Below are 26,427 nucleotides of genomic sequence, written 5' to 3' on the forward strand. Positions count from 1 at the left end.
TCTGATGTCCAAACTTGTGGAACATGAGTAGTTGCATAATTATGCAATTCTGTTTAGTGTTTAGACCCATGATGTACTGTTATTCCGTTACTGGGTGTAAATCCACTTCACTTAATGTAGTTGCATAACAAAAATATTTTTTTTAACTCAAGGTGTCATGTCATAGCTGACCCCATTCTTTCTGCAGACATCTTTGTATCTTAATTCGGAGTAGGGCTGGGCGGTATACAGTATTTTACCATATACTGGTATTTATGCACGGCCCGGTTTGAGTTTTTACTTTACCTATAACGGTATTTGACTGTTTGGTTTGTTAAATGTGATACGCCGTGTGTAACTTTCCACATCGATCTAGTCCCGCCCGCTTTCACTCAAGGATTGTATTTGTTGTTGCTTGACCACGAGACACTTTCGTTCAGTCTTCATGGTCAATGCAGCACATGCAACAATGTTGATGACAACAATGTTGTTTCCACTTTGATCTTAACATAAATCCACAAGCGTTCTATAATCACAATATTAGTTTGTGTTTCTCACATCTGCAAACAGCTAGTTTGTATTTTCTTAGCAAGTTAAACCAAATCGTGTTAGCCACTAATGCTAATCGCCAGTTAGCTGGCTTAAAGTACTGAGTCAGAGCAAACGTAGCTAGCTAATACAGCCTTTGATACCAGTACTGGTGGAGGCTTAAATCAGCATGTTGTTTGTGCAACAGTATCTTCTAAATCAAAGAGGAAAGGCAAAGCATGAATATGTTGGCTATATGAATAAATATTTAACATTTGGTTCCTACCCGGTCACAATAACTTGTCCATGGCATTTTCATTCGTTGTCATGTCAAACAACACTGTATTCAAGTGCCCACTATATTTATATTTTAACTATAGAATTATAATAAACATTCTATTTCCATTATTCCAAAGTTCACTCAAGTGTTTTGATCTTAATCACAATATTTGGTTAAAATAAGCCGCCTAGTATTTTTGCCCATATCATGGCAGTGTGGAAATGATCTCAAATGAGTGCAGGAAATGCAGAAATTGATGGAAATGCAGGAAATTATTTTAGGTTGAAGTTGAATTGAACAGTATAAAACAATCCGAATGGAGAAAGACCCATTTGAAATCATTTAGAATATACAGTGCCTTGCGAAAGTATTCGGCCCCCTTGAACTTTACGACCTTTTGCCACATTTCAGGCTTCAAACATAAAGATATAAAACTGTATTTTTTTGTGAAGAATCAACAACAAGTGGGACACAATCATGAAGTGGAACGACATTTATTGGATATTTCAAACTTTTTTAACAACTCAAAAACTGAAAAATTGGGCGTGCAAAATTATTCAGCCCCTTTACTTTCAGTGCAGCAAACTCTCCAGAAGTTCAGTGAGGATCTCTGAATGATCCAATGTTGACCTAAATGACTAATGATGATAAATACAATCCAAATGACTAATGATGATAAATACAATCCACCTGTGTGTAATCAAGTCTCCGTATAAATGCACCTGCACTGTGATAGTCTCAGAGGTCCGTTAAAAGCGCAGAGAGCATCATGAAGAACAAGGAACACACCAGGCAGGTCCGAGATACTGTTGTGAAGAAGTTTAAAGCCGGATTTGGATACAAAAAGATTTCCCAAGCTTTAAACATCCCAAGGAGCACTGTGCAAGCGATAATATTGAAATGGAAGGAGTATCAGACCACTGCAAATCTACCAAGACCTGGCCGTCCCTCTAAACTTTCAGCTCATACAAGGAGAAGACTGATCAGAGATGCAGCCAAGAGGCCCATGATCACTCTGGATGAACTGCAGAGATCTACAGCTGAGGTGGGAGACTCTGTCCATAGGACAACAATCAGTCGTATATTGCACAAATCTGGCCTTTATGGAAGAGTGGCAAGAAGAAAGCCATTTCTTAAAGATATCCATAAAAAGTGTCGTTTAAAGTTTGCCACAAGCCACCTGGGAGACACACCAAACATGTGGAAGAAGGTGCTCTGGTCAGATGAAACCAAAATGGAACTTTTTGGCAACAATGCAAAACGTTATGTTTGGCGTAAAAGCAACACAGCTCATCACCCTGAACACACGATCCCCACTGTCAAACATGGTGGTGGCAGCATCATGGTTTGGGCCTGCTTTTCTTCAGCAGGGACAGGGAAGATGGTTAAAATTGATGGGAAGATGGATGGAGCCAAATACAGGACCATTCTGGAAGAAAGAGAACCTGATGGAGTCTGCAAAAGACCTGAGACTGGGACGGAGATTTGTCTTCCAACAAGACAATGATCCAAAACATAAAGCAAAATCTACAATGGAATGGTTCAAAAATAAACATATCCAGGTGTTAGAATGGTCAAGTCAAAGTCCAGACCTGAATCCAATCGAGAATCTGTGGAAAGAACTGAAAACTGCTGTTCACAAATGCTCTCCATCCAACCTCACTGAGCTCAAGCTGTTTTGCAAGGAGGAATGGGAAAAAATGTCAGTCTCTCGATGTGCAAAACTGATAGAGACATACCCCAAGCGACTTACAGCTGTAATCGCAGCAAAAGGTGGCGCTACAAAGTATTAACTTAAGGGGCTGAATAATTTTGCACGCCCAATTTTTCAGTTTTTGATTTGTTAAAAAAGTTTGAAATATCCAATAACAAGAACACTTCATGATTGTGTTCCACTTGTTGTTGATTCTTCACAAAAAAATACAGTTTTATATCTTTATGTTTGAAGCCTGAAATGTGGCAAAAGGTCACAAAGTTCAAGGGGGCCGAATACTTTCGCAAGGCACTGTATGTATTGCCACCCTAGGGTCACGCACTACTCATAAAGCAAATGTAGAACTTTTATTAATCAAAAGCATAAAATACCGTCAACAGTTTGAAAAATACCATGATATGATATTTTGGACATATCGCCCTGCCCTAATTCGGATCAGATATTTAAAGAGTTTTGGGGAAATGTGGTTTTACTGTAATTCTGTTACCAAAGTTTGCATCTGCACAGTTCTTCCACTAAATTAGTTTTTGTAAATGTGTCTGTGGAAATTGTTTAAAGTAGTCCTTGTGCATAGAGTTGTATGGTTTGTTGAACTTTGAAATCAATCTTTTTTTTTTTTTGCATACATTTTAAAGTGAGTTTAAACGGAGTCAAATCGTAATTCCGTTATCGTGGAATTGACCATAAACTTTTGGCCTCCTATCTGACGTTCAGCTTTGGTGCTCTCCGCTCTGTCTACAATCTACATTGTTCTCTTGCATTATGTTAATAGTCTACCTACCACATATTTATTGAAATAGGCTATGGCAAATAGAAATAGGCCATATGGTATGTCGTCTGGCCTAACGTGCTAGCTTTACTGCACGGCATCAGTCAAGATCCAATAGGCTAAACTATCATCTGTCACATCACAATGTCGTCACCATCGACAATGACTGTCAAGCATCGTTGATTTACGATTCTGTTGTAATATTGCCCAACCCTATTGGACAGTGCAATAAGTTATTTCAGACAGTGATACCAGTGGTCCTGAGAGCTGGAGAGAATCTGGTGGCAAACTGGTGTCTTGTTGCTGGTGCTATGGGAGAATAGTGTTGTCTGCACTGGTTGCTGGTGTTGGGGGGGAATTGTGTATGCACAGACAGTTGAGGCTGGTGCTAGCAGTGTTTTCCATAAGCGCTGGCTGTCGATAAGACTCATTGTCAGCCAGCCACTTTTTCCACTTCATAAAATAACAAGGCAACAGTAAACATGTTGTGCCCCACAAATTATGAAGCCCGTCCCCCTTGGGCCATTTAGTGGAATTTTTTAAATGCAGGATCTTTTTTGGCAAGACTCATCGTTTACCCAAGTGTTGACAAAATCGAGCCAGTATTGTCTGAGATATTGTGTGGGTTAGCTACACTCATCCCTGAGTATGTGTGCCAAATGTAATCACCCTGAATGAACCTTTCTGGGATATGTGGGACTGTAGCGTCCCACCTCGCCAACAGCCGGTGATATTGCAGGGTGCCAAATTCAAAACAACAGAAATCTCATAATTAAAATTCCTCAAACATACAAGTATTTTACACTGATTTCAAAAAGGCTTTACGACGAAAGCACACCAAACGATTATGTTAGGTCAGTATCTAGTCACAGGAAAACACAGCCATTTTTCCAGCCAAAGAGAGGAGTCACAAAAAGCAGGAATAGAGATAAAATTATTCACTACCCTTTGATGATCTTCATCAGATGACACTCATAGGACTTCATGTTACACAATACATGTATGTTTTGTTCGATAAAGCTCATATTTATATCCAAAAATCTCAGTTTACATCGGCGCGTTACATTCAGTAATGTTTTGCTTCCAAAACATCCGGTGATTTTGCAGAGAGCCACATCAATTTACAGAAATACTCATCATAAATGTTGATGAAAATACAAGTGTTATGCATGGAACTTAAAAAATTGCTTTACCGAAAAAGCACACCAAGCAATAATCTGAGTACAGCGCTCAGACAACAAAAAGCCATACAGATATCCGCCATGTTGTGGAGTCAACAGAAGTAAGAAATAGCATTATAAATATTCACTTACCTTTGATGATCTTCCTCAGAATGCACTCTCAGGAATCCCAGTTCCACAATAAATGTTTGATTTGTTCGATAAAGTCCATAATTTATGTCCAAATACCTCCTTTTTGTTCGCGCGTTTAGTACACAATCCAAACTCACGAGGCGCGAGCAAGTCCAGGCGAAAGTTCAGACGAAAAGTCATATTACAGTTCGTAGAAACATGTCAAACGATGTATAGAATCAATCTTTAGGATGTTTTTATCATAAATCTTCAATAATGTTTCAACCAGAGAATTCCTTTGTCTGTAGAAATGCAATGGACCGCAGGTCGCTCTCACGTGAGAGTGCGTGATTAGCTCATGGCACTCTGCCAGACTCCTGACTTAATCAGCTCTCATTCCCCCCTCCTTCACAGTAGACGCCTCAAACAAGGTTCTAAAGACTGTTGACATCTAGTGGAAGCCTTAGGAAGTGCAACATGACCCCATAGTCACTGTATATTCGATAGGCAATGACTTGAAAAACTACAAACCTCAGATTTCCCACTTCCTGATTGGATTTTTACTCAGGTTTTTGCCTGCCATATGAGTTCTGTTATACTCAGACATCATTCAAGCAGTTTTAGAAACGTCAGTGTTTTCTATCCAAATATACTAATAATATTAGCAACTGGGCCTGAGTAGCAGGCAGTTTACTCTGGGCACCTTATTCATCCAAGCTACTCAATACTGCCCCCCAGTCCCAAAGGAGTTAAACAGATCAAGAGATATAAACATGTACCATTATATCGCCACCGTGTGGACGATATGATTGTTCTTGCATATGTTGGGTCTTGACGGTGTTTGCAACTTGTGTACCAATGGTCGGTTACAATACAAATGTCCGTGACTGATTTATGTGCTAGACCACGTGAATGTTTATTGGTCAATAGCAGCCATATTGTTTCAGAAAATATTGCGTTGACAGAGTGCGAGACCTTTGGCCGTAGATGCCACATAAGTTTCATGCAGATCGGTCATTCAGTGCCAGAAGTGTAGCTTTTTAAGTGTTTTTCATAAAATTCAAAATGATGGGTCCCAGATGCAAATTTGTTCCTTGTGAGGACCTACGGTACATTCGGAAAGTATTCAGACCCCTTGACCCTTTCCACATTTTGTTACGTTACAGCCTTATCCTAAAATGGATTAAAAACAATTTTTCATCATCAATCTACGCACAATACCCCATAATGGCAAAGCAAAAACACGTTTTTAGACATTTTAGCAAATGTATTAAAAAAAACACCGGAAATATCACATTTATATAATTATTCAGACCCTTTACTCAGTACTTTGTTGAAGCACATTTGGCATTGATTAAACCCTTGAATCTTATTGGGTATGACGCTATAAGCTTGGCACACCTGTATTTGGGGAGTTTCTCCCATTCTTCTCTGCAGATCCTCTCAAGCTCTGTCAGGTTGGATGGGGAGCATCGCTGCACAGCTATTTTCAGGTCTCTCCAAGATGTTCGATTGGGTTCAAGTCTTGGCTCTGGCTGGACCACTCAAGGACATTCAGAGACTTGTCCCAAAGCCACTCCCATGTTGTCTTGGCTGTGTGCTTAGGGTTGTTTTCCTGTTGGAAGGTGAACCTTCGCCCCGTTCTGAGGTCTTGAGCTCTCTGGAGCAGGTTTTCATCAAGGATCTCTCTGTGCTTTCCATTAATCTTTCCTCCAAACCAGTGTTTCCTCTGGAAAATGTGTTAGCTGTGTGGTGAAAGTTAGCGGGGGTCCCCCTCAAAACAAAATATGTGTAAGTACTGAAAGCCTTGGTTCTAGTGACTTAATAAAAAATAAACCCTCTGAAATATAATTTCCATTCCCATAAATTAGCTCAATAATGTATTGGTAAAATTATTATAGTATACAGGATGCAATTTAAGGTTGAGTGCTGCAGCTATATAAAGAAACATATCAGATACCTTCTTTCTGAAATAAGAAAGTTTATCTTGACAAAATTAACAGAGGAACATTTGACTGAGCATGCGTTTATTTGATTTGAGTTAGAGCCAACTAATTCATGTTTATCACAAAAGGAGGGCGGTGGAAATATCTCCAGGTTCTGACAAAAACCTAATTCTGACATAGGTTACAGCTCTCCCTGCAGTCTGTTCCTCAAATCTTTTTTGACCTGAAATAACAGAAAGATTAAGAAGTGAAGGGGGAGGGACAAAGAGGATCTACTTTCACATTTAAATATAATTGTTTCCTCATGGCTTGTTTTTTTCTCTGACATGTACTGTCAATTGTGGGACCTTATATAGACTGAATTTACCACAGTTGGACTCTAAGTTCAAGGATGATCAATGGAACCAGGATGCATCTGAGCTCAAGTTTGAGTCTCATAGCTAAGAGTCTGAATACTTATGGAAATACGCTATTTCTGTTTTTTATTTTTTTATTTATACATTTACATTATGGGGTATTGTGTGTAGATTTATGATAATTTTTAAATCCATTTTAGAATAAAAATGTGGAAGGGGTCTGAATACTTTCTGAATGCATTGTATGTACCGAATTTCATGGCTTTAGGTCAAACGGGGTGAGTGGCGTGACCTTTCAAAGTTTGCATTTTGTTATAGTATTATAGCGCCACATCTGGCCAATCGCTGTAATTTTGTAAATGCTAGATCTCTATGGCAAGACTCAACATTCACTCAAGTTTCACTAAAATCGGGCCAGTGCTATCAGAGATTTCACGTGCATCTAATGCCCTGTACACATCGTGATGCATTTCATTATGCAATACATTATTTTCACAGAGTCTTGCCCAGCTACTGAACGGACAAGTCTTTATTTAAGCAGGTCGGTCAGTTGAGAACCAGTTTTAATTTACAACTGCGACCTGGCCAAGATAAAGCAAAGCAGTGCGACAAAAAACAACACAGAGGGATAAGCAAACGTACAGTCAATAACACAATAGAAAAATATATGTACAGTGTGTGCAAATGTAGTAAGATTAGGGAGGTAAGGCCATAGTGGCGAAGTAATTACAATTTAGCATGAACACGGGAGTGATAGATGTGCAGATGATGATGTGCAAGTAGAGATACTGGGGTGCGAAAGAGCAACAAACAAATAAATAACAATAAAGGGATGAGGTAGTTGGGTGTGCTATTTACAGATGGGCTATGTACAGGTATGGTGATTGGTAGGCTGCTCTGACAGCTGATGCTTAAAGTTAGTGAGGGAGATATAAGTCTCCAGCTTCAGTGATTTTTACAATTCGTTCCAGTCATTGGCAGCAGAGAACTGGAAGGAAAGGCGGCTAAAGGGGGTGTTGGCTTTGGGGATGACCAGTGAAATATGCAGTTGAAGTCAAAAGTTTACATACACCTTAGCCAAATACATTTAAACTCAGCTTCACAATTCCTGACATTTAATCCTAGTTAAAATTCCCTGTCTTAGGTCAGGTAGGATCACCGCTTTATTTTAAGAATGTGAAATGCCAGAATGATAGTAGAGAGTGATTTATTTCAGCTTTTATTTCTTTCATCACATTCAAAATCAAATCAAATTTTATTTGTCACATACACATGGTTAGCAGATGTTAGTGCGAGTGTAGCAATGCTTGTGTTTCTAGTTCCGACAATGCAGTAATAACCAACAAGTAATCTAGCTAACAATTCCAAAACTACTACCTTATAGACACAAGTGTAAGGGGATAAAGAATATGTACATAAGATATATGAATGAGTGATGGTACAGAGCGGCATAGGCAAGATACAGTAGATGGTATTGAGTGCAGTATATACATATGAGATGAGTATGTAAACAAAGTGGCATAGTTAAAGTGGCTAGTGATACATGTATTACATAAGGATTCAGTAGATGATATAGAGTACAGTATATACGTATACATATGAGATGAATAATGTAGGGTATGTAAACATTATATTAGGTAGCATTGTTTAAAGTGGCTAGTGATATATTTTCCATTTCCCATCAATTCCCATTATTAAAGTGGTTGAAGTTGAGTCAGTGTGTCGGCAGCAGCCACTCAATGTTAGTGGTGGCTGTTTAACAGTCTGATGGCCTTGAGATAGAAGCTGTTTTTCAGTCTCTCGGTCCCAGCTTTGATGCACCTGTACTGACCTCGCCTTCTGGATGATAGCGGGGTGAACAGGCAGTGGCTCGGGTGGTTGTTGTCCTTGATGATCTTTATGGCCTTCCTGTGACATCGGGTGGTGTAGGTGTCCTGGAGGGCAGGTGGTTTGCCCTCGGTGATGCGTTGTGCAGAACTCACTACCCTCTGGAGAGCCTTACGGTTGTGGGCGGAGCAGTTGCCGTACCAGGCGGTGATACAGCCCGACAGGATGCTCTCGATTGTGCATCTGTAGAAGTTTGTGAGTGCTTTTGGTGACAAGCCAAATTTCTTTGGTGGGTCAGAAGTTTACAAACACTCAATTAGCATTTGGAAGCATTGCCTTTAAATTGTTTAACTTGGGTCAAGTGTTTCGGGTAGCCTTACACAATCTTCCCACAATAAGTTGGGTGAATTTTGTCCCATTCCTCCTGACAGAGCTGGTGTAAATGAGTCAGGTTTGTAGGCCTCCTTGCTCGCACACGCTTTTTCAGTTCTGCCCACAATTTTTCTATGGGATTGAGGTCAGGGCTTTGTGATGGTCACTCCAATACCTTGACTTTGTTGTCCTTAAGCCATTTTGCCACGACTTAGGAAGTATGCTTGGGGTCATTGTCCATTTGGAAGACACATTTGCGACCAAGCTTTAACTTCCTCACTGATGTCTTGAGATGTTGCTTCAATATATCCACATCATTTTACTTCCTCATGTTACCATCTATTTTGTGAAGTGCACCAGTCCCTCCTGCAGCAAAGCACCCCCACAACATGATGCTGCCACTCCTGTGCTTCACGGTTGGGATGGTGTTCTTCAGCTTGCAAGCCTCCCCCTTTTTCCTCCAAACATAACGATGGTCATTATGGCCAAACAGTTCTATTTTTTGTTTCATCAGACCAGAGGACATTTCTCCAAAAAGTATAATCTTTGTCCCCGTGTGCAGTTTGCAAACTGTAGTCTGGCTTTTTTTGGCGGTTTTGGAGCAGTGGCTTCTTCCTTGCTGATAGGCCTTTCAGGTTCTGTCGATATAGGACTCGTTCTACTGTGGATATTGATATAGAGACTTTTGTACCGGTTTCCTCCAGCATCTTCACAAGGTCCTTTGCTGATGTTCTGGGATTGTTTTGCACTTTTCGCACCAAAGAACGTTCATCTCTAGGAGACTGAACGCGTCTCCTTCCTGAGCGGTATAACGGCTGCGTGGTCCCATGGTGTTTATACTTGCGTACTATGGTTTGTACAGATGAATGTGGTACCTTCAGGCGTTTGGAAATTCCTCCCAAGGATGAACCAGACTTGTGGAGGTCAACAAATCATGGCTGATTTCTTTTTTTATTTTCCCATGATGTCAAGCAAAGAGTCACTGAGTTTGAAGGTAATACATCCACAGGTACACCTCCAATTGACTATCAGAAGCTTCTAAAGTCATGACATCATTTTCAGGAATTTTCCAAGTTGTGCAAAGGCACAGTCAACTTAGTGTATGTAAACTTCTGACCACTGCAATTGTGATACAGTGAAATAATCTGTCTCTAAACAATTGTTGGAAAAATGACTTGTGTCATGCACAAGGTAGATGTCCTAACCGACTTGCCAAAACTATAGTTTGTTAACAACAAATTTGTGGAGTGGTTGAAAAACGAGTTTTATTGACTCCAAGCAAAGTGTTTGTAAACTTCCGACTTCAACTGTACCTGCTGGAGCTTGTGCTAAGGGCGGGTGTTGCCATGGTGACCAGTGAGCTGAGATATGACAAGGCTTTACCTAGCAAAGACTTATAGATGACCTGGAGCCAGTGGGTTTGGCGACAAATATGTAGTGAGGGCCAGCCAATGAGAGCATACAGGTCGCAGTGGTGGGTAGTATATGGTGCTTTGGTGACAAAACAGATGGCACTGTGATAGACTTCATCCATTTTTCTGTGTAGAGTGTTGGAGGCTATTTTGTAAATGACATCGCTGAAGTCAAGGATTGGTTGGATGGTCAGTTTTACGAGGCTATGTTTGGCAGCATGAGTGAAGGTGGCTTTGTTGCGAAATAGGAAGCCGATTCTAGATTTAATTTTAGATTGGAGATGCTTAATGTGAGTCTGGAAGGAGAGTTTACAGTCTAACCAGACACCTAGGTATTTGTAGTTGTCCACATATTCTAAGTCAGAGCTGTCCAAATTAGGGATGCTAGTTGGGCGGGCGGGTACGGGCAGCAATCGGTTGAAGGGCATGCATTTAGTTTTACTAGCATTTAAGAGCACTTGGAGGCCATGGAAGGATTGTTGTATGGCATTGAAGCTCATTTGGAGGTTTGTTAACATAGTGTCCAAGGAAGGGCCAGATGTATACATAATGGTGTCTTCTGCATAGATGTGGATCAGAGAATCACCAGCTGCAAGAGCGACATCATTGATGTATACAGAGAAAAGAGTCGGCCTGAGAATTGAACCCCTATATAGAGACTGCCAGACGTCCGGACAACAGGCCCTCCGATTTGACACACTGAACTCTATCTGAAGACGTAGTTGGTGAACCAGGCGAGACAGTCATTTGAGAAGCCAAGGCTTTTGAGTCTGCTGATAAGAATGTAATGATTGACAGAGTCAAAAGCCTTGGCCTGGTCAATGAAAACGGCAGCACAGTACTGTCTTTTATCAATGGAGGTTATTATAGCGTTTAGGACCTTGAGCGTGGCTGAGGTGCACCCGTGACCAGCTCGGAAACTAGATTGGATATAGGTCTACAACAGTTTGGGTCTAGAGTGTCTGACCACGGCAGCTTTCTAATCTTTAGGGATCTCAGACGATACAAAGAGAGGTTGAACAGGCTAGTATTAGGGGTTGCAACAATTTTGGCAGATAAGTGTCCAGATTGTCCAGCCCAGCTGATTTGTAGGGATGCAGGTTTTGCAGCTCTTTCAGAACATCAGCTATCTGGATTTGGGTGAAGGAGAAGTGGGGGGAAGGCGCTTGGGTGTGTTGCTGCGGGGAGTGCATAGCTTTTGGTAGGGGTTAGAGGTCGACCAATTAATTAGGACCGATTTCAAGTTTTCATAACAATCTGTAATCAGCATTTTTGGATGCCGATTATGGCTAATTACATTGCAATCCATGAGGAGACTGCTTGGCAGGCTTGACCACCTGTTACCCGAGTGCAGCAAGGAGCCAAGGTAAGGTGCTTGATAGCATTAAACTTATAAAAAACAATCCATCTTAACATAATCACTAGTTTACTACACGTGGTTGATGGTATTACTAGTTTAACTAGCTTGTCCTGCATTGCATATAATCAATGCGGTGCCTGTTAATTTATCATCGAATCACAGCCTACTTCGCCAAACGGGTGATGCATTAACAAAAGCGCATTCTTGTCAGGGGAAATGCAGCAGTTTTGGCCATCTGGCTCGTTGCGAACTGTGTGACGACCATTTCTTCCTAACAAAGACCGTAATTAATTTGCCAGAATTGTACATAATTATGACATAACATTGAAGGTTATATGAAATACAAATGGTATAGAGAGAAATAGTCGTATATTTCCTATAGTAACTACAACCTAAAACTTCTTAACTGGGAATATTGAAGAATCATTTTAAAAGCAACCATCAGCTTTCATATGTTCTCATGTTCTGAGCAAGAAACTTAAACATGAGCTTTTTTTACATGGCAATTATTGCGCTTTTACTTTCTTCTCCATCTGCATTTTTTAAACCAAAGTGAACATGTTTCATTATTTGAGACTAAATGTATTTTATTTATCAGTTATATTAAGTTAAAATAAAAGTGTTCATTCAGTATTGTTGTAATTGTCATTATTGCAAATATATATATAAAAATCGTCTGATTAATTGGTATCGTCTTTTTTTCCCTCCAATAATCTGTATCGGCGTTGAAAAATCATAATCGGTCGACCTCTAGTAGGGATAGCCAGGTGGAAAGCATGGCCAGCCATAGAAAAATGCTTATTGAAATGATCAATTATTGTGGATTTATCAGGGGTGACAGTGTTTCCTAGCCACAGTGCAGTGGGCAGCTGGGAGGAGGTGCTCTTATTCTCCATGGACTTTACGGTGTCCCAAAACTTTTTGGAATTGATGCTCCAGGATGCTATTTTCTGTTTGAAAAAGCTATCCTTAGCTTTCCTAACTGACTGTGTATATTGGCTCCCGACTTCCCTGAAAAGTTGCATAACGCGGGGCTATTCAATGCTAATGTAGTACGCCACAGGATGTTTTTGTGCTGGTCAAGGGCAGTCAAGTCTGGAGTGAACCAAGGGCTATATCTGTTCTTAGTTCTACATTTTTTGAATGGGGCATGCTTATTTAAGATGGCGAGGAAAGCACTTTTAAAGAACAACCAGGCATCCTTTACTGACAGGATGAGGTCAGTATCCTTCCCGGATAGGTGTAGTGTTTGTAAGCAAGATGGAGGAGACCCTGTCTCACGTCAGATCACATTTTTTGGGGGGGAGATTGCGAAATATGACCTTTTCATTCAAGACAGGATAAATATATTGTTTCAGGTGATAATAAAACAGAGTGGACTAGATTTTGTTTTTGCCACAATACATTAAGTCGAAAGAGTAGACTATTAGTTTTACTGACTAGATTACTTCTCTAAGTCCCTCCCACAGTGATTGATTGACAGATCTGAACCCCTATCGACTCTGTGACTCACAAACATCCTGCTCCTCCCCTGACAATCCCACCCACAGTGATTGATTGACAGGCCAAGTTGTTAAAGGGATAATTCACCCAAATTACCCAGCTTGGAATTCCCTGGCTGGCTACTTTTTCGATTTGGATGGCTACTCCATGTACTTATGGAAAAACACTGTGCCGGTAGGGATCCACTCTGTACTGTACTGTGCTGAGATTGGGATACAGAGCCAGACTGAATCCTCTGAAGGTGTTAAAGCTTCTTGGAACCTCATCATGTCTGAGATGGTTTGTCATCCACAGTCATGCATATTAGTTTTATAACCTCTGTTCCTGAGCTTCTGTTGCATTCGTCATCATCGGGATAATTTAAATAGCTTATCACTGTCTCTCTCATGATCAGTTTTTTTTTAACAGTTATTTTTATGTATGTGTGATTTTTGTTTAAGGACCTTGATTAGGCAAGCTAAGTGTGTTATGATGATGACAGACTTGGTGCCTCTCCTTTGTCATCTCTTCTGTCTGAATGACCCAGGCCATTTGCATCTTCTCTAGTGAAATGTCTCACAAACTATTGCCTGACGCTGTGCTGCTGATGCTGTGCAGTTGTACTCAACAATGAATCAAGCAATATGTTAATTGTACTTCCTTGTACACTGGAAACTGTTATATTACTATAACCTCCAGTACATCAGCAAAGGACCTTGTGAAGATGCTGGAGGAAACCGGTACAAAAGTCTCTATATCCATAGAAAAACGAGTCCTGTATCGACAGAACCTGAAAGGCCTCTCAACAAGGAAGAAGCCACTGCTCCAAAACCACCATTAAAAAAGCCAGACTACAGTTTGCAACTGCACAAGGGGACAAAGATCATACTTTTTGGAGAAATGTCCTCTGGTCTGATGAAACAAAAATAGAACAGTTTGGCCATAATGACCATCGTTATGTTTGGAGGAAAAAGGGGGAGGCTTGCAGGCCGAAGAACACCATCCCAACCGTGAAGCACGGGGGTGGCAGCATCATGTTGTGGGGGTGCTTTGCTGCAGGAAGGACTGGTGCACTTCACAAAATAGATGGCACCATGAGGGGGAAAATGATGTGGATATATTGAAGCAACATCTCAAGACATTAAAGCTTGGTCACAAATGTGTCTTCCAAATGGACAATGACCCCAAGCATACTTCCAAAGTTGTGGCAAAATGGCTTAAGGACAACAAAGTCAAGGTATTGGAGTGGCCATCACAAAGCCCGGACCTTAATCCAATAGAAAAATTGTGGGCAGAACTGAAAAAGCGTGTGCTAGCAAGGTAGCCTAGAAACCTGACTCAGTTACACCAGCTCTGTCAGGAGGAATGGTCCAAAATTCACCCAACTTATTGTGGGAAGATTGTGGAAGGCTACCCGAAACACTTGACCCAAGTTAAACAATTTAAAGGCAATGCTACCAAATGCTAATTGAGTGTATGTAAACTTCTGACCCACTGGGAATGTGATGAAAGAAATCAAATCTGAAATAAATAATTCTCTCTACTACTATTCTGACATTTCACATTCTTAAAATAAAGTGGTGATCCTAACTGACCTAAGACAGGGCATTTGTACTAGGATTAAATGTCAGGAATTGTGAAAAACTTGAGTTTAAATGTATTTGGCTAAGATATATGTAAACTTCCGACTTCAACTGTACCTATCAAATCGTCTTGAAAAGGAAATATGTACATCCCTACCTAATAGTTTTGAGTGAGGTCTTCTATCTCCCACTCATATAAATAGGACACCCCTCTGTCTTGTTCTTGAGGTTTCCTCAGTGCAATTCCATGCTAGCGGAGTGACGCTGATAGTCCGATTTTTCGCTTTAAAATGTATGTCAAACAAAAACCAATGATGCAAAGTTAAACTATACTACTCTAAGCACAAGGGCTGGGGATTGGGTGATATGGCCAAAATGTATCACAATATTTGCCAAATTTTAAGATATTTTATGTTTTTTTATATATATATATATGCTTCATGAGTAGTACATGACCATAGGGTGGATTATTTAAAAAATATATTAAGTGGTTTTAATTTTCTTCTGTTTATACTGTTCAATCAAACTTCAACCGAAAATTATTTTTATAAATTACTGCATTTCCTGCACTCAATTGTTATCATTTCCACACTGTGCCACACCTGTTTTGTTTATGTATTCCTTTTTTCAAAGTTTTTTTTTTCTTTATCAGAATAACTATTCTTCTCTCATACCTAGGTTTCCATCCAATTTGCCATAGATTTCTATGTGAATATTCTAAAATCTGCATAAAACAATATGCACATTTTCTGTGCATGATGATGTAGTGCACATAAAAATAACGTTTGAGGTTAAATTCACATGTGCCGAATAGAAAAATACAAGTTAAATGGGTTTCCATTGCATTTTCAACTCGACTGATGGTTTTGTCACAAACTGTTGCATTATATATATATAGCAAACATGCTCACTCAGGTCTTGGCACATGCGCTCTAGCCAACGGCTTGGCATACAGTGAGGGTAGGCTACCTGCATTATGAGATTATTATGGATAAGAGCAATAATTTTTGTATTTGTCAAACGGCAGCCGAGCATCATCATGTCACCAGAATAAGATATTTATTGGAAGGGAGCATCAAACTCATGTGCACTTTCACCACCCTGTGAAGTTCATCAAAACTTATTTCATCTGTAGCCTAATAAACTGCGTGGTTTACCGAGTTGTAGTGGAAGGACCAAGTTTACGTCGATATTATGGTTATTATATGAATATTTTCTGCAGAAAGGCGTTTCCACCACTTTTTTTTCGCATTATTAATTTTACAGACACAAAAAGATCCCACCATGTCGAACAAAGTAATTGTCTGTCTGCATTTATAAAATTGTACCGGCATATCCTGTTTCCATCAGCCCCGTCATGACTTTTTTTCATGTGTCAGGTAATTCATCCACATGAAGTGGTTGGATGGAAACCTGGTTTATGACCATGTATTTTCAATGCATTTAATGGCAGTTCTTACTTTCGCCACAAGTAGCACTGTGCAGATTTCTAGGGTTCTTTTAGCACCCACATTGCCTCACAGGCAAGTTTAACAGCAAAAAAGTACATGTGCACTATTTCGGCTCCTGCACTGCCCCACAAGCATGATTCATGGCAAAAAAAAGTACCTAATATGCGCTCCAGAAGCTCTTGCTGGGAAGTTAACAGTTCTCCGCTGTTAGCAGTCTCTTACTGGCGGTAAGAACGGATGATTGCCATCAGTGTTTGAGTTTCATCACTCAATTATTACATTTAGCAAACCAAACGTTGAAATACCGTTATGTAAGGTAAAGTAAAAATCCAAACCGGTCCGTGCATCAAATATGGTTTACCGCCCGGCCCCAACAAGGACTACTTTTAACAATTTCCACAAACATTTACTTGAACAGTGCAAATGCAAACAGAATGACAGTTTATGCTGGACTCCCATGGAGTGATTAATTTTGCAATAATTGTTTTTTATTTGACATACATTTGTGTGAAGAATCTGTGTCCCTTTGTTACCGTGGAATTGCCCCTCAGTATTGGTGCTGTGCACTGGTCTTCTCTACTCCTCTTTAACCACATCTCTTATTTTCATCTGATAGATATAATGCAGCAGCCAATGATGCCGCAGTACAAGATGTCCCAGAATTCCATGCATGGGAGTCCGGCGTCGACAAACTACCAGCAAACCACTATCTCACACAGCCCTTCTAGGTATGACAATAAATTGCTTGTTCAATTTTCTGTAATGTTACAGTGAGTCCTCTGCTAGTTCATTCAATACTTCTCTCAGATTCCCTTTGAATTGACATGTTCTTCTCATCCTCTTTCTCTACAGTCGCTTTGCCCCTCCACAGATGGGGTCGGATGCCAGGTTCACGCCCCAGCAGAACAGCCCTGTGCCCAGCCCCTATGCCCCCCAAAGCCCTGCTGCTTACATGCAGCAGTACCCTCACCCACCTAGCTACTCTCAGCACCAACAGATCCAGCAAGGTGGGGCTGCACTTCTGCTTTTGTTTTGGAGCATAATGCATGATGGGGAACTTACCAACGAATTCTCAAATAACCATACTGTAACTAACTATTATGCATGTCATTATGTTGATTCTTTGCTGAAGACCCTGTAGAATTTGTACATATGGACAGAAGTGCTCCATGCATTATAAACCAACACAGTTTACCCTGGTGTGTTGTGTTGGTGTTCTGTGGGCGATGAGCTTCATTCTTCCCCTCTCCTTTCACTTGCACCCTCATATTCAGGAAGCCCCCAGAGGCCTGTGCAGCCCTGCCTAGAGGTGCAGACCCAGCCGCAGGCCTCCCCCCACCAGAACCCCTCCACCCCAACCTTAGGTATGGGAAACCCCTGGGGGCATCATATCAAACATCCACAGTCGGGCCCCATCACCTCCAAGCTGTGACCCATCGGCTTGTGTCTCTGTGACGCATTATTTGCATCACAAAATATCCATGCTCTGTCTATCCAATTGCAAACTGTATTTATAACAATAGAGGATGGAGTGTTGGTTAGCAATGTACACTTGCTCGCTGCAAGATTCCTGTAGATAGGTGTCATTTTTCAGGTCTCCGTTCTTTGGTGTTGTTATATTTCTTGTTTATCTGCATTCATTCTACCTGTTGAATAAGATGATTAACAGGTGAACCAGTGTTTAGTATGGTTTTGCGTAGCTGCAAGGTAATTGAATGAAGGTTGATTGATTGTATCTGGGATTTATTTTGGTGTTTGTTCAGTTGCCAGCCCCATGGTTCCTGGCGGCATGCGGAACATCCATGACAACAAGGTCTCCGGGCAAATTTCAAGCAACTCAGCCAATCACAATGCCAGACATGGCTCCAACGAAGACTACATGAACATAGTCCACAGATTAGGGAATGAGGTAAACATGAGAATTGATTCATACCAAGATTAAACTACCGAGCAAAGATACCATTTTGACATTAAATACAATTTCCTCTCTTGGATCCTCATTGCTGGTACACTGCCTGAATGTATTTGTTGTGTGGAGTTGTATCCACCCTTGCTGCTTTAGTTATATACAGTACCAGTCAAAAGTTTGGACTTACCTACTTATTCAAGGGTTTTTCTTTATTTGTACTATTTTCGACATTGTAGAATAATAGTGAAGACATCAAAACTATGAAATAACACATATGGAATCATGTTGTAGCCCAAAAAGTGTTAAACAAATCAAAATATATTTTATATTTGAGATTCTTCAAAGTAGCCACCCTTTGCCTTGATGACTGCCAAGGGTTTGCAAAGCTTTCTCTCAACCAGCTTCATGAGGAATGCTTTTTCAGTAGTCTTGAAGGAGTTCCCACTTATGCTGAGCACTTGTTGGCTGCTTTTCCTTCACTCTGTGGTCCAACCCAAACCATCTCAATTGGGTTGAGGCCGGGTGATTGTGGAGGCCAGGTCATCTGATGCAGCACTCCATCACGCTCCTTCTTGGTCAAATAGCCCTTAAACAGCCATGCTTCACAGTGGGAACCACCCATGTGGAGACCATCCGTTCACCTACTCTGCGTATCACGAAGACACGGCGGTTAGAACCAAAAATCGTGAATTTGGACTCATCAGACCAAAGAACAGATTTCCACCAGTCTCATGTCCATTGCTCGTGTTTCTTGGCCCAAGCAAGTCTCTTGTTATTGGTGTCCTTTAGTAGTGTTTTTTTTTTCTTTCATCAATTTGACCCCAAAAGGTATACCAACCGAGATTCACGCAGTCTCCTCTGAACAGTTGATGTTGATGTGTCTGTTACTTGAAATCTGTAAAGCATTTCACAATCTGAGGTGCAGTTAACTAATGAACTTGTCCTCTGCAGCAGAGGTAACTCTGGGTCTTCCATTCCTGTGGCGGTCCTCATGCGAGACAGTTTCATCATAGCGCCGGATGGTTTTTGTGACGGCACTTGAAGAAACTTTCAAAGTTCTTGAAATGTTCTGCATTGACTGATCTTCATGTCTTAAAGTAATGATGGACTGTCATTTCTCTATGCTTATTTGAGCTGTTCTTTCCATAATATGGACTTTGATCTTTTACCAAATATGGCTATCTTCTGTATACCACCCCTACCTTGTCACAACGCAACTGATTGGCTCAAACGCATTAAGAAGGAAAGAAATTCCACAAATTAACAAGGCACACCTGTTTATTGAAATGCATTCCAGGTGACTACCTCATGAAGCTGGTTGAGATAATGCCAGGAATGTGCAAAGCTGTCAAGGCGAAAGGTGGCTACTAAAGTATTTCAAATATAAAATATACTTTGATTTGTTTAACACTTTTTTGGTTACTACTTGATTCCACATGTGTTATTTCATAGTTTTGATGTCTTCACCATTATTCTACGATGTTGAACATATTCAAAATAAAGAAAAACTCTTGAATGAGTAGGTGTGTCCAAACATTTGACTGGTAATGAATATCTGATTCATATTTTTCCAAGGAGAGTGATCCTTCCATGAGAAATCCCTCCTTCCCACTCCGTTCGCCCCAGTCTGTTTGTTCCCCTGCTGGCAGCGAAGGGACCCCAAAAGGTATACCAACCGAGACCGCTAATATGCATAATCATACTGTGTTCTGGAAATCATGAGTCAATCTACATATTCTATGTCAAGTGTTCATGCCTGAATCGATCAGTGTTCATATTTGTAAAAAATCACACACAATTTATTTGTATTTATTTTTTTGGTTTCAGCAGGATTACGACCTAGCCTCATCCTTCACTCCCCAAACCCTTACACTTCCCCCCGTGACAGCGCTCCCGACCTCCTCCTGGACTCTCCTGACTGCAAGAAGAAGCAGAAGAAGCTAACTAAAGAGGAGAAGGAGCAGTTGGATAAAGCTGCTATGTACGATATTGTCAGCTCTCCCTCTAAAGACTCTACCAAGCTGACCCTCAAACTGTCCCGGGTGAAGTCCACTGAGATGGACCCGTCCGGAGAGCTCCTACCTGGGGCAGAGGACCAGGACACTGACCTGGCCTACAACAGCCTGCAGTTCTCCCGGGCGCAGCAGGACCTTGCCCACAGGTTAGCCCCGGGCCAGGGGGAGCAGTCAGGCTACCAGCAGGTCCCTGTGCTCCAGAACACTAAGCAGGCTGGAGGGGTGATCAGTGGAGCTGTTTACGACGATGCTGAGATGGACGCGCTCGCTGAGATCGAGAGGATAGAACGGGAGACGCTCATAGAAAGGGAGCGTTGCTCCAAAGAGGTTCAGGATAAAGGTGAGTTTACATTCAATGTTGCACTTAAAAATCTATCCTAAAAAATATGTTTTAGTGTGCTGAGAAATAGGAGAAATAACTTGCTGATAAAAATAAGTAATATGTCAGGATCTTTTCTGAGCAATGGTTTCCTCACTGCAGACAAGCCACTGAAGAAGCGGAAGCAGGACTCGTATCCCCAAGAGCCTGGAGCTGGAGGTACAGCGGGGGCAACCCAACCTGGTGTGGGAGGGGGAAATGCTGGCAGCAAGCTGGCACCCCAGGAGGCTAGTGCTGCCAGTAATGGTGCGAGCCGCCCTGCCCTAATGGTCAGCATCGACCTGCAGCAAGCAGGTAGAGCTGACGGGCAGCCAGAGGTAAACATAGGCACCCACACCCCTGCCCTGAGGAGCTGGCCTGAGGAACACCTGTGTCCTGGGGACGGCCCCGACTCCGCTGGAGTCCTGCGGCTAAACTCCAAGACAGAAGGAGACACACTACAGACTGCAGACGTCCGGCCAGAGGTCATCAAGCAGCGTACCGACACCCCCAAGAAGCTGGGACCCGACGTCCGACCGGAGACCCCCAAACACAAGCACGAAAACAGACGAGACTCGTCCAAACATCGACACGATGGCAAACCTGACAATAGCAAGGCCCGCCCCGACGCCAGGATGCCTGACAAGCCACGACAACGGCACGAGGGTCGCTCAGACTCTGGTCACAGGGAGGACAGGTCCCGGGACAGTGACCCATCCCGCATCCGCAGGCCAGAGACCCCCAGCAAGTCCAACAGGGGGGAACATGACTCCAAACATGGACGGGACAGAGACAGGGAGCGGGGGGATAAGGACAGGGAGAGGAAACACAGGACAGAGGCAGGGGATCCACGGGACCGACGATCTCCAGAGCAGCGCTCCAGGCCAGAGAGCCCGCGGGTTAAGCAGGAAGGGCGAGGGGGGGTGGACCACAGTGGGCGCCAGAGGACTGACCGGCCAGGCCCCAACCTCAAATCCCCCAATAAAGAGGAGAGGAGGAGCGGGGAGGAGAGGAGGAGTGGGGACGGCAGCAGGAACCGACAGGACTCTAAGCAACAACCTGCCGAAAACAAGCAGGAGTTCCCTGCTTACCTGCTGGGGGGCGTAAAGTCTGGAGGCTTTAAGAACTTTGTGATTCCCAAAGTGAAGCGGGATAAGGATGGGCATGTGTTGGCAGCTGAGATGAGGAAGCCTGGTCTGGGTTCAGTAGTGGAGGGCTGGAAGGAGCCCCGGGTCAAGCTGGAGCGACTGGGACTGGTAGAGAAGATGAAGACAGCAGCCAAACCGGTTGTGGTGCTGCAGAAACTCAGCATCGACGAGGTGCAGAAAATCATCAGGGAGAGGAAAGATAGAAGCGCACGTAGCTCCAAGTCCTCCAAGAGCAGACCCTCTCATTGGATCTCTGAGAAAGGTAAGAGGAGACATCCTGATGTCTGCATGACAGACTGGGTCAGCTTGTTGTTTGGGTGAACTTAAGGTTTAGCTATGGTAACCTGTGTTGACATGTGTTTTTGACTTATTGCTTTGAGAACTTTGAGAGTTCTAATTACTTTGCACATTGATCCAGTAGCAGCACAGAATAACGTTCTGTATTTTACTCTCCTTGAAAGGATTCCGATTTATTGCGGGGTTTATTTGAAATGGTTATGAGGCCTTGCTAATGATCCTGAATACAAGACACTATCTGTTTTAGTTGTGGCACAAATGTGTCATTGTTAGTGTAATTAGCCCTTTCGTACAAGGGCTAATAGATGACTGGGTGGCCTCGCTCTGTGAGGTCTTGATGAATCAGTGTTGAAAGAACTGCCTCCTCATCTGATTGCTGAGATAGAGTCCACCATGCCACTGTGTGAGAGGGTGAAGATGAACAAACGCAAGCGCAGCACCATCAAGGAGAAGCCCAAGTACGCCGAGGTCAACTCCGATGATGACGATGATGACGACGACTCTGTGACGGAGTGTAAGTACCAAACATATAGCTTTTTTTTTTTTGCACAGTCATATCCAAAACGGTGTTCATTCCAATCACAGTAGTTGGGGGCGGGCTAATGGTTGATAACAAACCCCTGGTGTTTATGATCAAAGCTTCATCCTTTAACTTGTTGCTCCTTCTCTCTCTTCCTGCAGCTACGCGGAAGCGTCACAAGAAGGAGCGGGAAAAGACATGGGAGCCTGATGAGAGGAGAGGCTCAGGGCGCAGGGGGTCCGGCAGCCGCCACCGTGAACGCAGCCCAGAGGATTCATACGATGAGTCCCCACCGCCCAGCATGAGTGACCGTAAGTCTGGCACTGTCTTTGACTGACCATCCATCATGAGCATCGATGGTTATCTTTTCCTCTCTCTCTCTCTCTCTCATATATATATCTATCTATATATATATATACAGTGTATTCGGAAAGTATTCAGACCCCTTGACTTTTTCCACATTTTGTTATGTTACAGCCTTATTCTGAAATTGATTAAATAGTTTTTTCCCCGCTTCAATCTAGACACAATACCCCATAATGACAAAGCAAAAAAAGGTTTAGACATTCTTGCAAATTTATATAATATATATATTTTTTTACTGAAATTCATATTTCCGTAAATAATCAGACCCTTTACTCAGTACTTTGTTGAAACACCTTTGGCAGAGATTACAGCTTCGAGTTTGGCACACTTGTATTTTGGGAGTTTTTCCGATTCTTCTCTGCAGATCCTCTCAAGCTTTGTCAGGTTGGCTGTGTGCTTAGGGTCGATGTCCCGTTGGAAGGTGAACCTTCGCCCCCAGTCTGATGTCCTGAGCGCTCTGGAGCAGGTTCATCAAGGGTCCTTCTGTACTTTGCTCCGTTCGTCTTTCCCTCAATCCTGACCCTGCCGCTGAGAAACATCCCCACAGCCGGAATGCTGCCACCACCATGTTTCACCGTAGGAATGGTGCTAGGTTTTCTCCAGACGTGACGCTTGGCATTCAGGCCAAAGAGTTCAATGTTAGTTTCATCAGACCAGAGAATCTTGTTTCTCATGGTCTGAGAGTCCTTTAGGTGCCTTTTGGCAAACTCCAAGCGGGCTGTGCCTTTTACTGAGGTGTGGCTTCTGGAATGGCTTCCGTATTGCTTCCGTATTGCCACTACCATAAAGGCCTGATTGGTTGGAGTGCTGCAGAGATGGTTGTCCTTAAGGTCTCCCACCTCCACAGAGGGAAGTCTTGAGCTCTGTCAGAGTGATCATCGGGTTCTTGGTCCCCTCCCTGACCAAGGCCCTTCTCCCCCGATTGCTCAGTTTGGCCTGGCGGCCAGCTCTAATAAGAGTCTTGATGGTTCCAAACTTCTTCCATTTAAGAATGACGGAGGCCACTGTGTTCTTGGGGACCTTCAATGCTGCAGAAATGTTTTGGTCCCTTTCCCCAGATTTGTGCCTTGACACAATCCTGTCTTGGAGCTCTACAGACAATTCATTGGTTCTTGCTCTGACATGCACTGTCAACTGTGGGATCTTATATAGGCAGGTGTGTGCCTTTTTCAAATCATGTCCAATCAATTTAATTTATCGCAGGTGGACTCCAATCATGTTTTAAAAACAATGAAAACATGATGCACCTGAGTTCAATTTCGAGTTTCATAGCAAAGGGTCTGAATACTTATGTAAATAATGTATTTCTGTTTTTTGGTTAAAAATACATTTTCCCCAAAAATATCAAAATAATAGCTTTGTCGTTATGGGGTATTGTGTGTAGATTGGTGAGGAAAATATTTAATTTCATCCATTTTAGAATAAGGCTGTAATGTAGCAATACATACATACAGTGCCTTAAATTAAGAAAGTATTCAAATGTAATTGTGTTACAGCCTGAATGTAAAATGGATTGAATTGAGATTGTGTGTCACTGGCCTATACATAATACCCCATCATGTCAAAGTAGGATTCTGTTTTAAGAATATTTGACAAATTCATGAAAAATGGAAAGCTGAAATGTCTTGAGTCAATTATGTATTCAACCCCTTTGTTATTGATGGAATGCCTAAATAAGTTCAGGAGTAAAATGATGCTTAACACATCACAATAAGTTGCATATGATATAATGGTGTTTAACATGATATGAATGGCTACCTCATCTCTGTACCCCACACATATATACACAATTATCTGTAAGGTCCCTGTACAGAATAAAAATATTCCAAAACATGCATCCTGTTTGAAAGAAGGCACAAAAGTAAAGCTGCAAAATGTGGAAAAGAAATTACATTTATGTCCTGAAAACAAAGCGTTATGTTTGTGGCAAATCCAACACAACATCACTGAGTATCACTCTTCATATTTTCAAGCATGGTGGTGGCTGCATTATGTTATGGATATGCTTGTCATCACCAAGGACTAGGGAGTTTTTATTTTTGTGATAAAAAGAAACGACATAGAGCACAGGCAAAATCCTAGAGGAAAACCTGGTTAGGTCAGCTTTCCAACAGACACTGGGAGACAAATGTACCTTTCAGCAGGACAATAACCTCATTTCGTGGTTAGTAGTAGCTACTATCTTGTCTCATCGCTACAACTCCCGTACGGGCTCGGGAGAGACGAAGGTTGAAAGTCAGCCGTACTGCTTCTTAACACAGCGCGCATCCAACCCGGAAGCCACCCGCACCAATGTGTCGGAGGGTACACCGTGCACCTGGCAACCTTGGCTAGCTCGCACTGCGCCCGGCCCGCCACAGGAGTCGCTGGTGCGCGATGAGACAAGGACATCCCTACCGACCAAGCCCTCCCTAACCCGGACGACGCTATGCCAATTGTGTGTCGCCCCACGGACCTCCCGGTCGCGGCCGGTTACGACAGAGCCTGGGCGCGAACCCAGGGACTCTGATGGCACAGCTGGCGCTGCAGTACAGCGCCCTTAACCACTGCGCCACCCGGGAGGCCCAAGGCCAAATATTCAATGGTTGCTTAGCACGACAACATTGAATGTTCCTGAGTGGCCTAGTTACTGTTTTGACTTAAATTGGTTTGAAAATCTATGACAAGACTTGAAAATAGCTGTCTAGCAATTATCAACAACTAACTTGACAGAGCTGAAAGAATTTTTAAGAGAATAATGTGCAAATCTTGTACAGTCCAGGTGTGCAACGCTCTTAGACATTTACCCAGAAAGACTCACTGCTGTAATCACTGCCAAAGGTGCTTCTAACATGCATGTTAGGTGTGTGAATACCTATGTAAATGAGATATTACTGTATTTCATTTTTTCTCTACATTTGCAAAAAGGCATTTGGTTAGAAAACAATTATATTTAATCCGTTTTTAGTTCAGGCTGTAACACAGTAAAATTTGGAATAACTCAAAGGGTATGAATACTTTACGAAGGCACTAAATAGAGCATACACCAGCATGGTATACCTGTGCATTAGATACAGGGTAAAATGCTGAGGATGAGTAGTAGTAATATTTCACTAGATAAGTGTTGCTGTCCAATGTCATTGTCCTAACATGTATCAATCCTGTCCAGTTGCCAGAAAGATGAAGAAGAAGGAAAAACAGAAGAAAAGAAAGGCATACGAGCCCAAGCTGACAGCAGAAGGTAATTTCACTCTAAATTCAGTAATGTCTTTGTTGTATGTCTTTGGTCTCATAAGCGCAGGTTATTCACTTTCTCTGTGTTGTTTACTCAACAGAACTGATGGACTCCTCCACGTTCAAGAGGTTCTCAGCCAGTGTGGACAACATTCTGGAGAGCTTGGAGGACATTGACTTCAATGCCATGGGTATGCATTATTCATTATCTACTTTACATATTTATTTATTTTAAGTTTTCTTCAGAGGT

General features: G+C 42.1%; 1 protein-coding gene across 6 annotated transcripts in view; it reads left to right on the top strand.

Annotated features, from left to right (window-relative positions):
* LOC109892488 (nipped-B-like protein B) overlaps positions 1-26,427 on the top strand; it is a 73,872-nt gene that overhangs the window by 24,618 nt on the left and 22,827 nt on the right. For 2 of the 6 annotated variants that reach the window (XM_031826367.1, XM_020485056.2), the window contains exons 5-15: positions 16,968-17,079; positions 17,204-17,358; positions 17,626-17,715; positions 18,115-18,260; positions 19,836-19,926; positions 20,088-20,615; positions 20,757-22,043; positions 22,464-22,592; positions 22,760-22,909; positions 26,113-26,184; positions 26,279-26,368. In XM_031826367.1, the coding sequence (XP_031682227.1) occupies positions 16,968-17,079; positions 17,204-17,358; positions 17,626-17,715; positions 18,115-18,260; positions 19,836-19,926; positions 20,088-20,615; positions 20,757-22,043; positions 22,464-22,592; positions 22,760-22,909; positions 26,113-26,184; positions 26,279-26,368 (2,850 nt within the window). The remainder of the gene's footprint in view (positions 1-16,967; positions 17,080-17,203; positions 17,359-17,625; positions 17,716-18,114; positions 18,261-19,835; positions 19,927-20,087; positions 20,616-20,756; positions 22,044-22,463; positions 22,593-22,759; positions 22,910-26,112; positions 26,185-26,278; positions 26,369-26,427) is intronic. The other 4 variants (XM_031826368.1, XM_031826370.1, XM_020485055.2 and 1 more) reach the window with 3 other exon arrangements.

Source organism: Oncorhynchus kisutch, linkage group LG6 (genome assembly GCF_002021735.2).
Source record: "Oncorhynchus kisutch isolate 150728-3 linkage group LG6, Okis_V2, whole genome shotgun sequence".
Taxonomy (NCBI): Eukaryota; Metazoa; Chordata; class Actinopteri; order Salmoniformes; family Salmonidae; genus Oncorhynchus; species Oncorhynchus kisutch.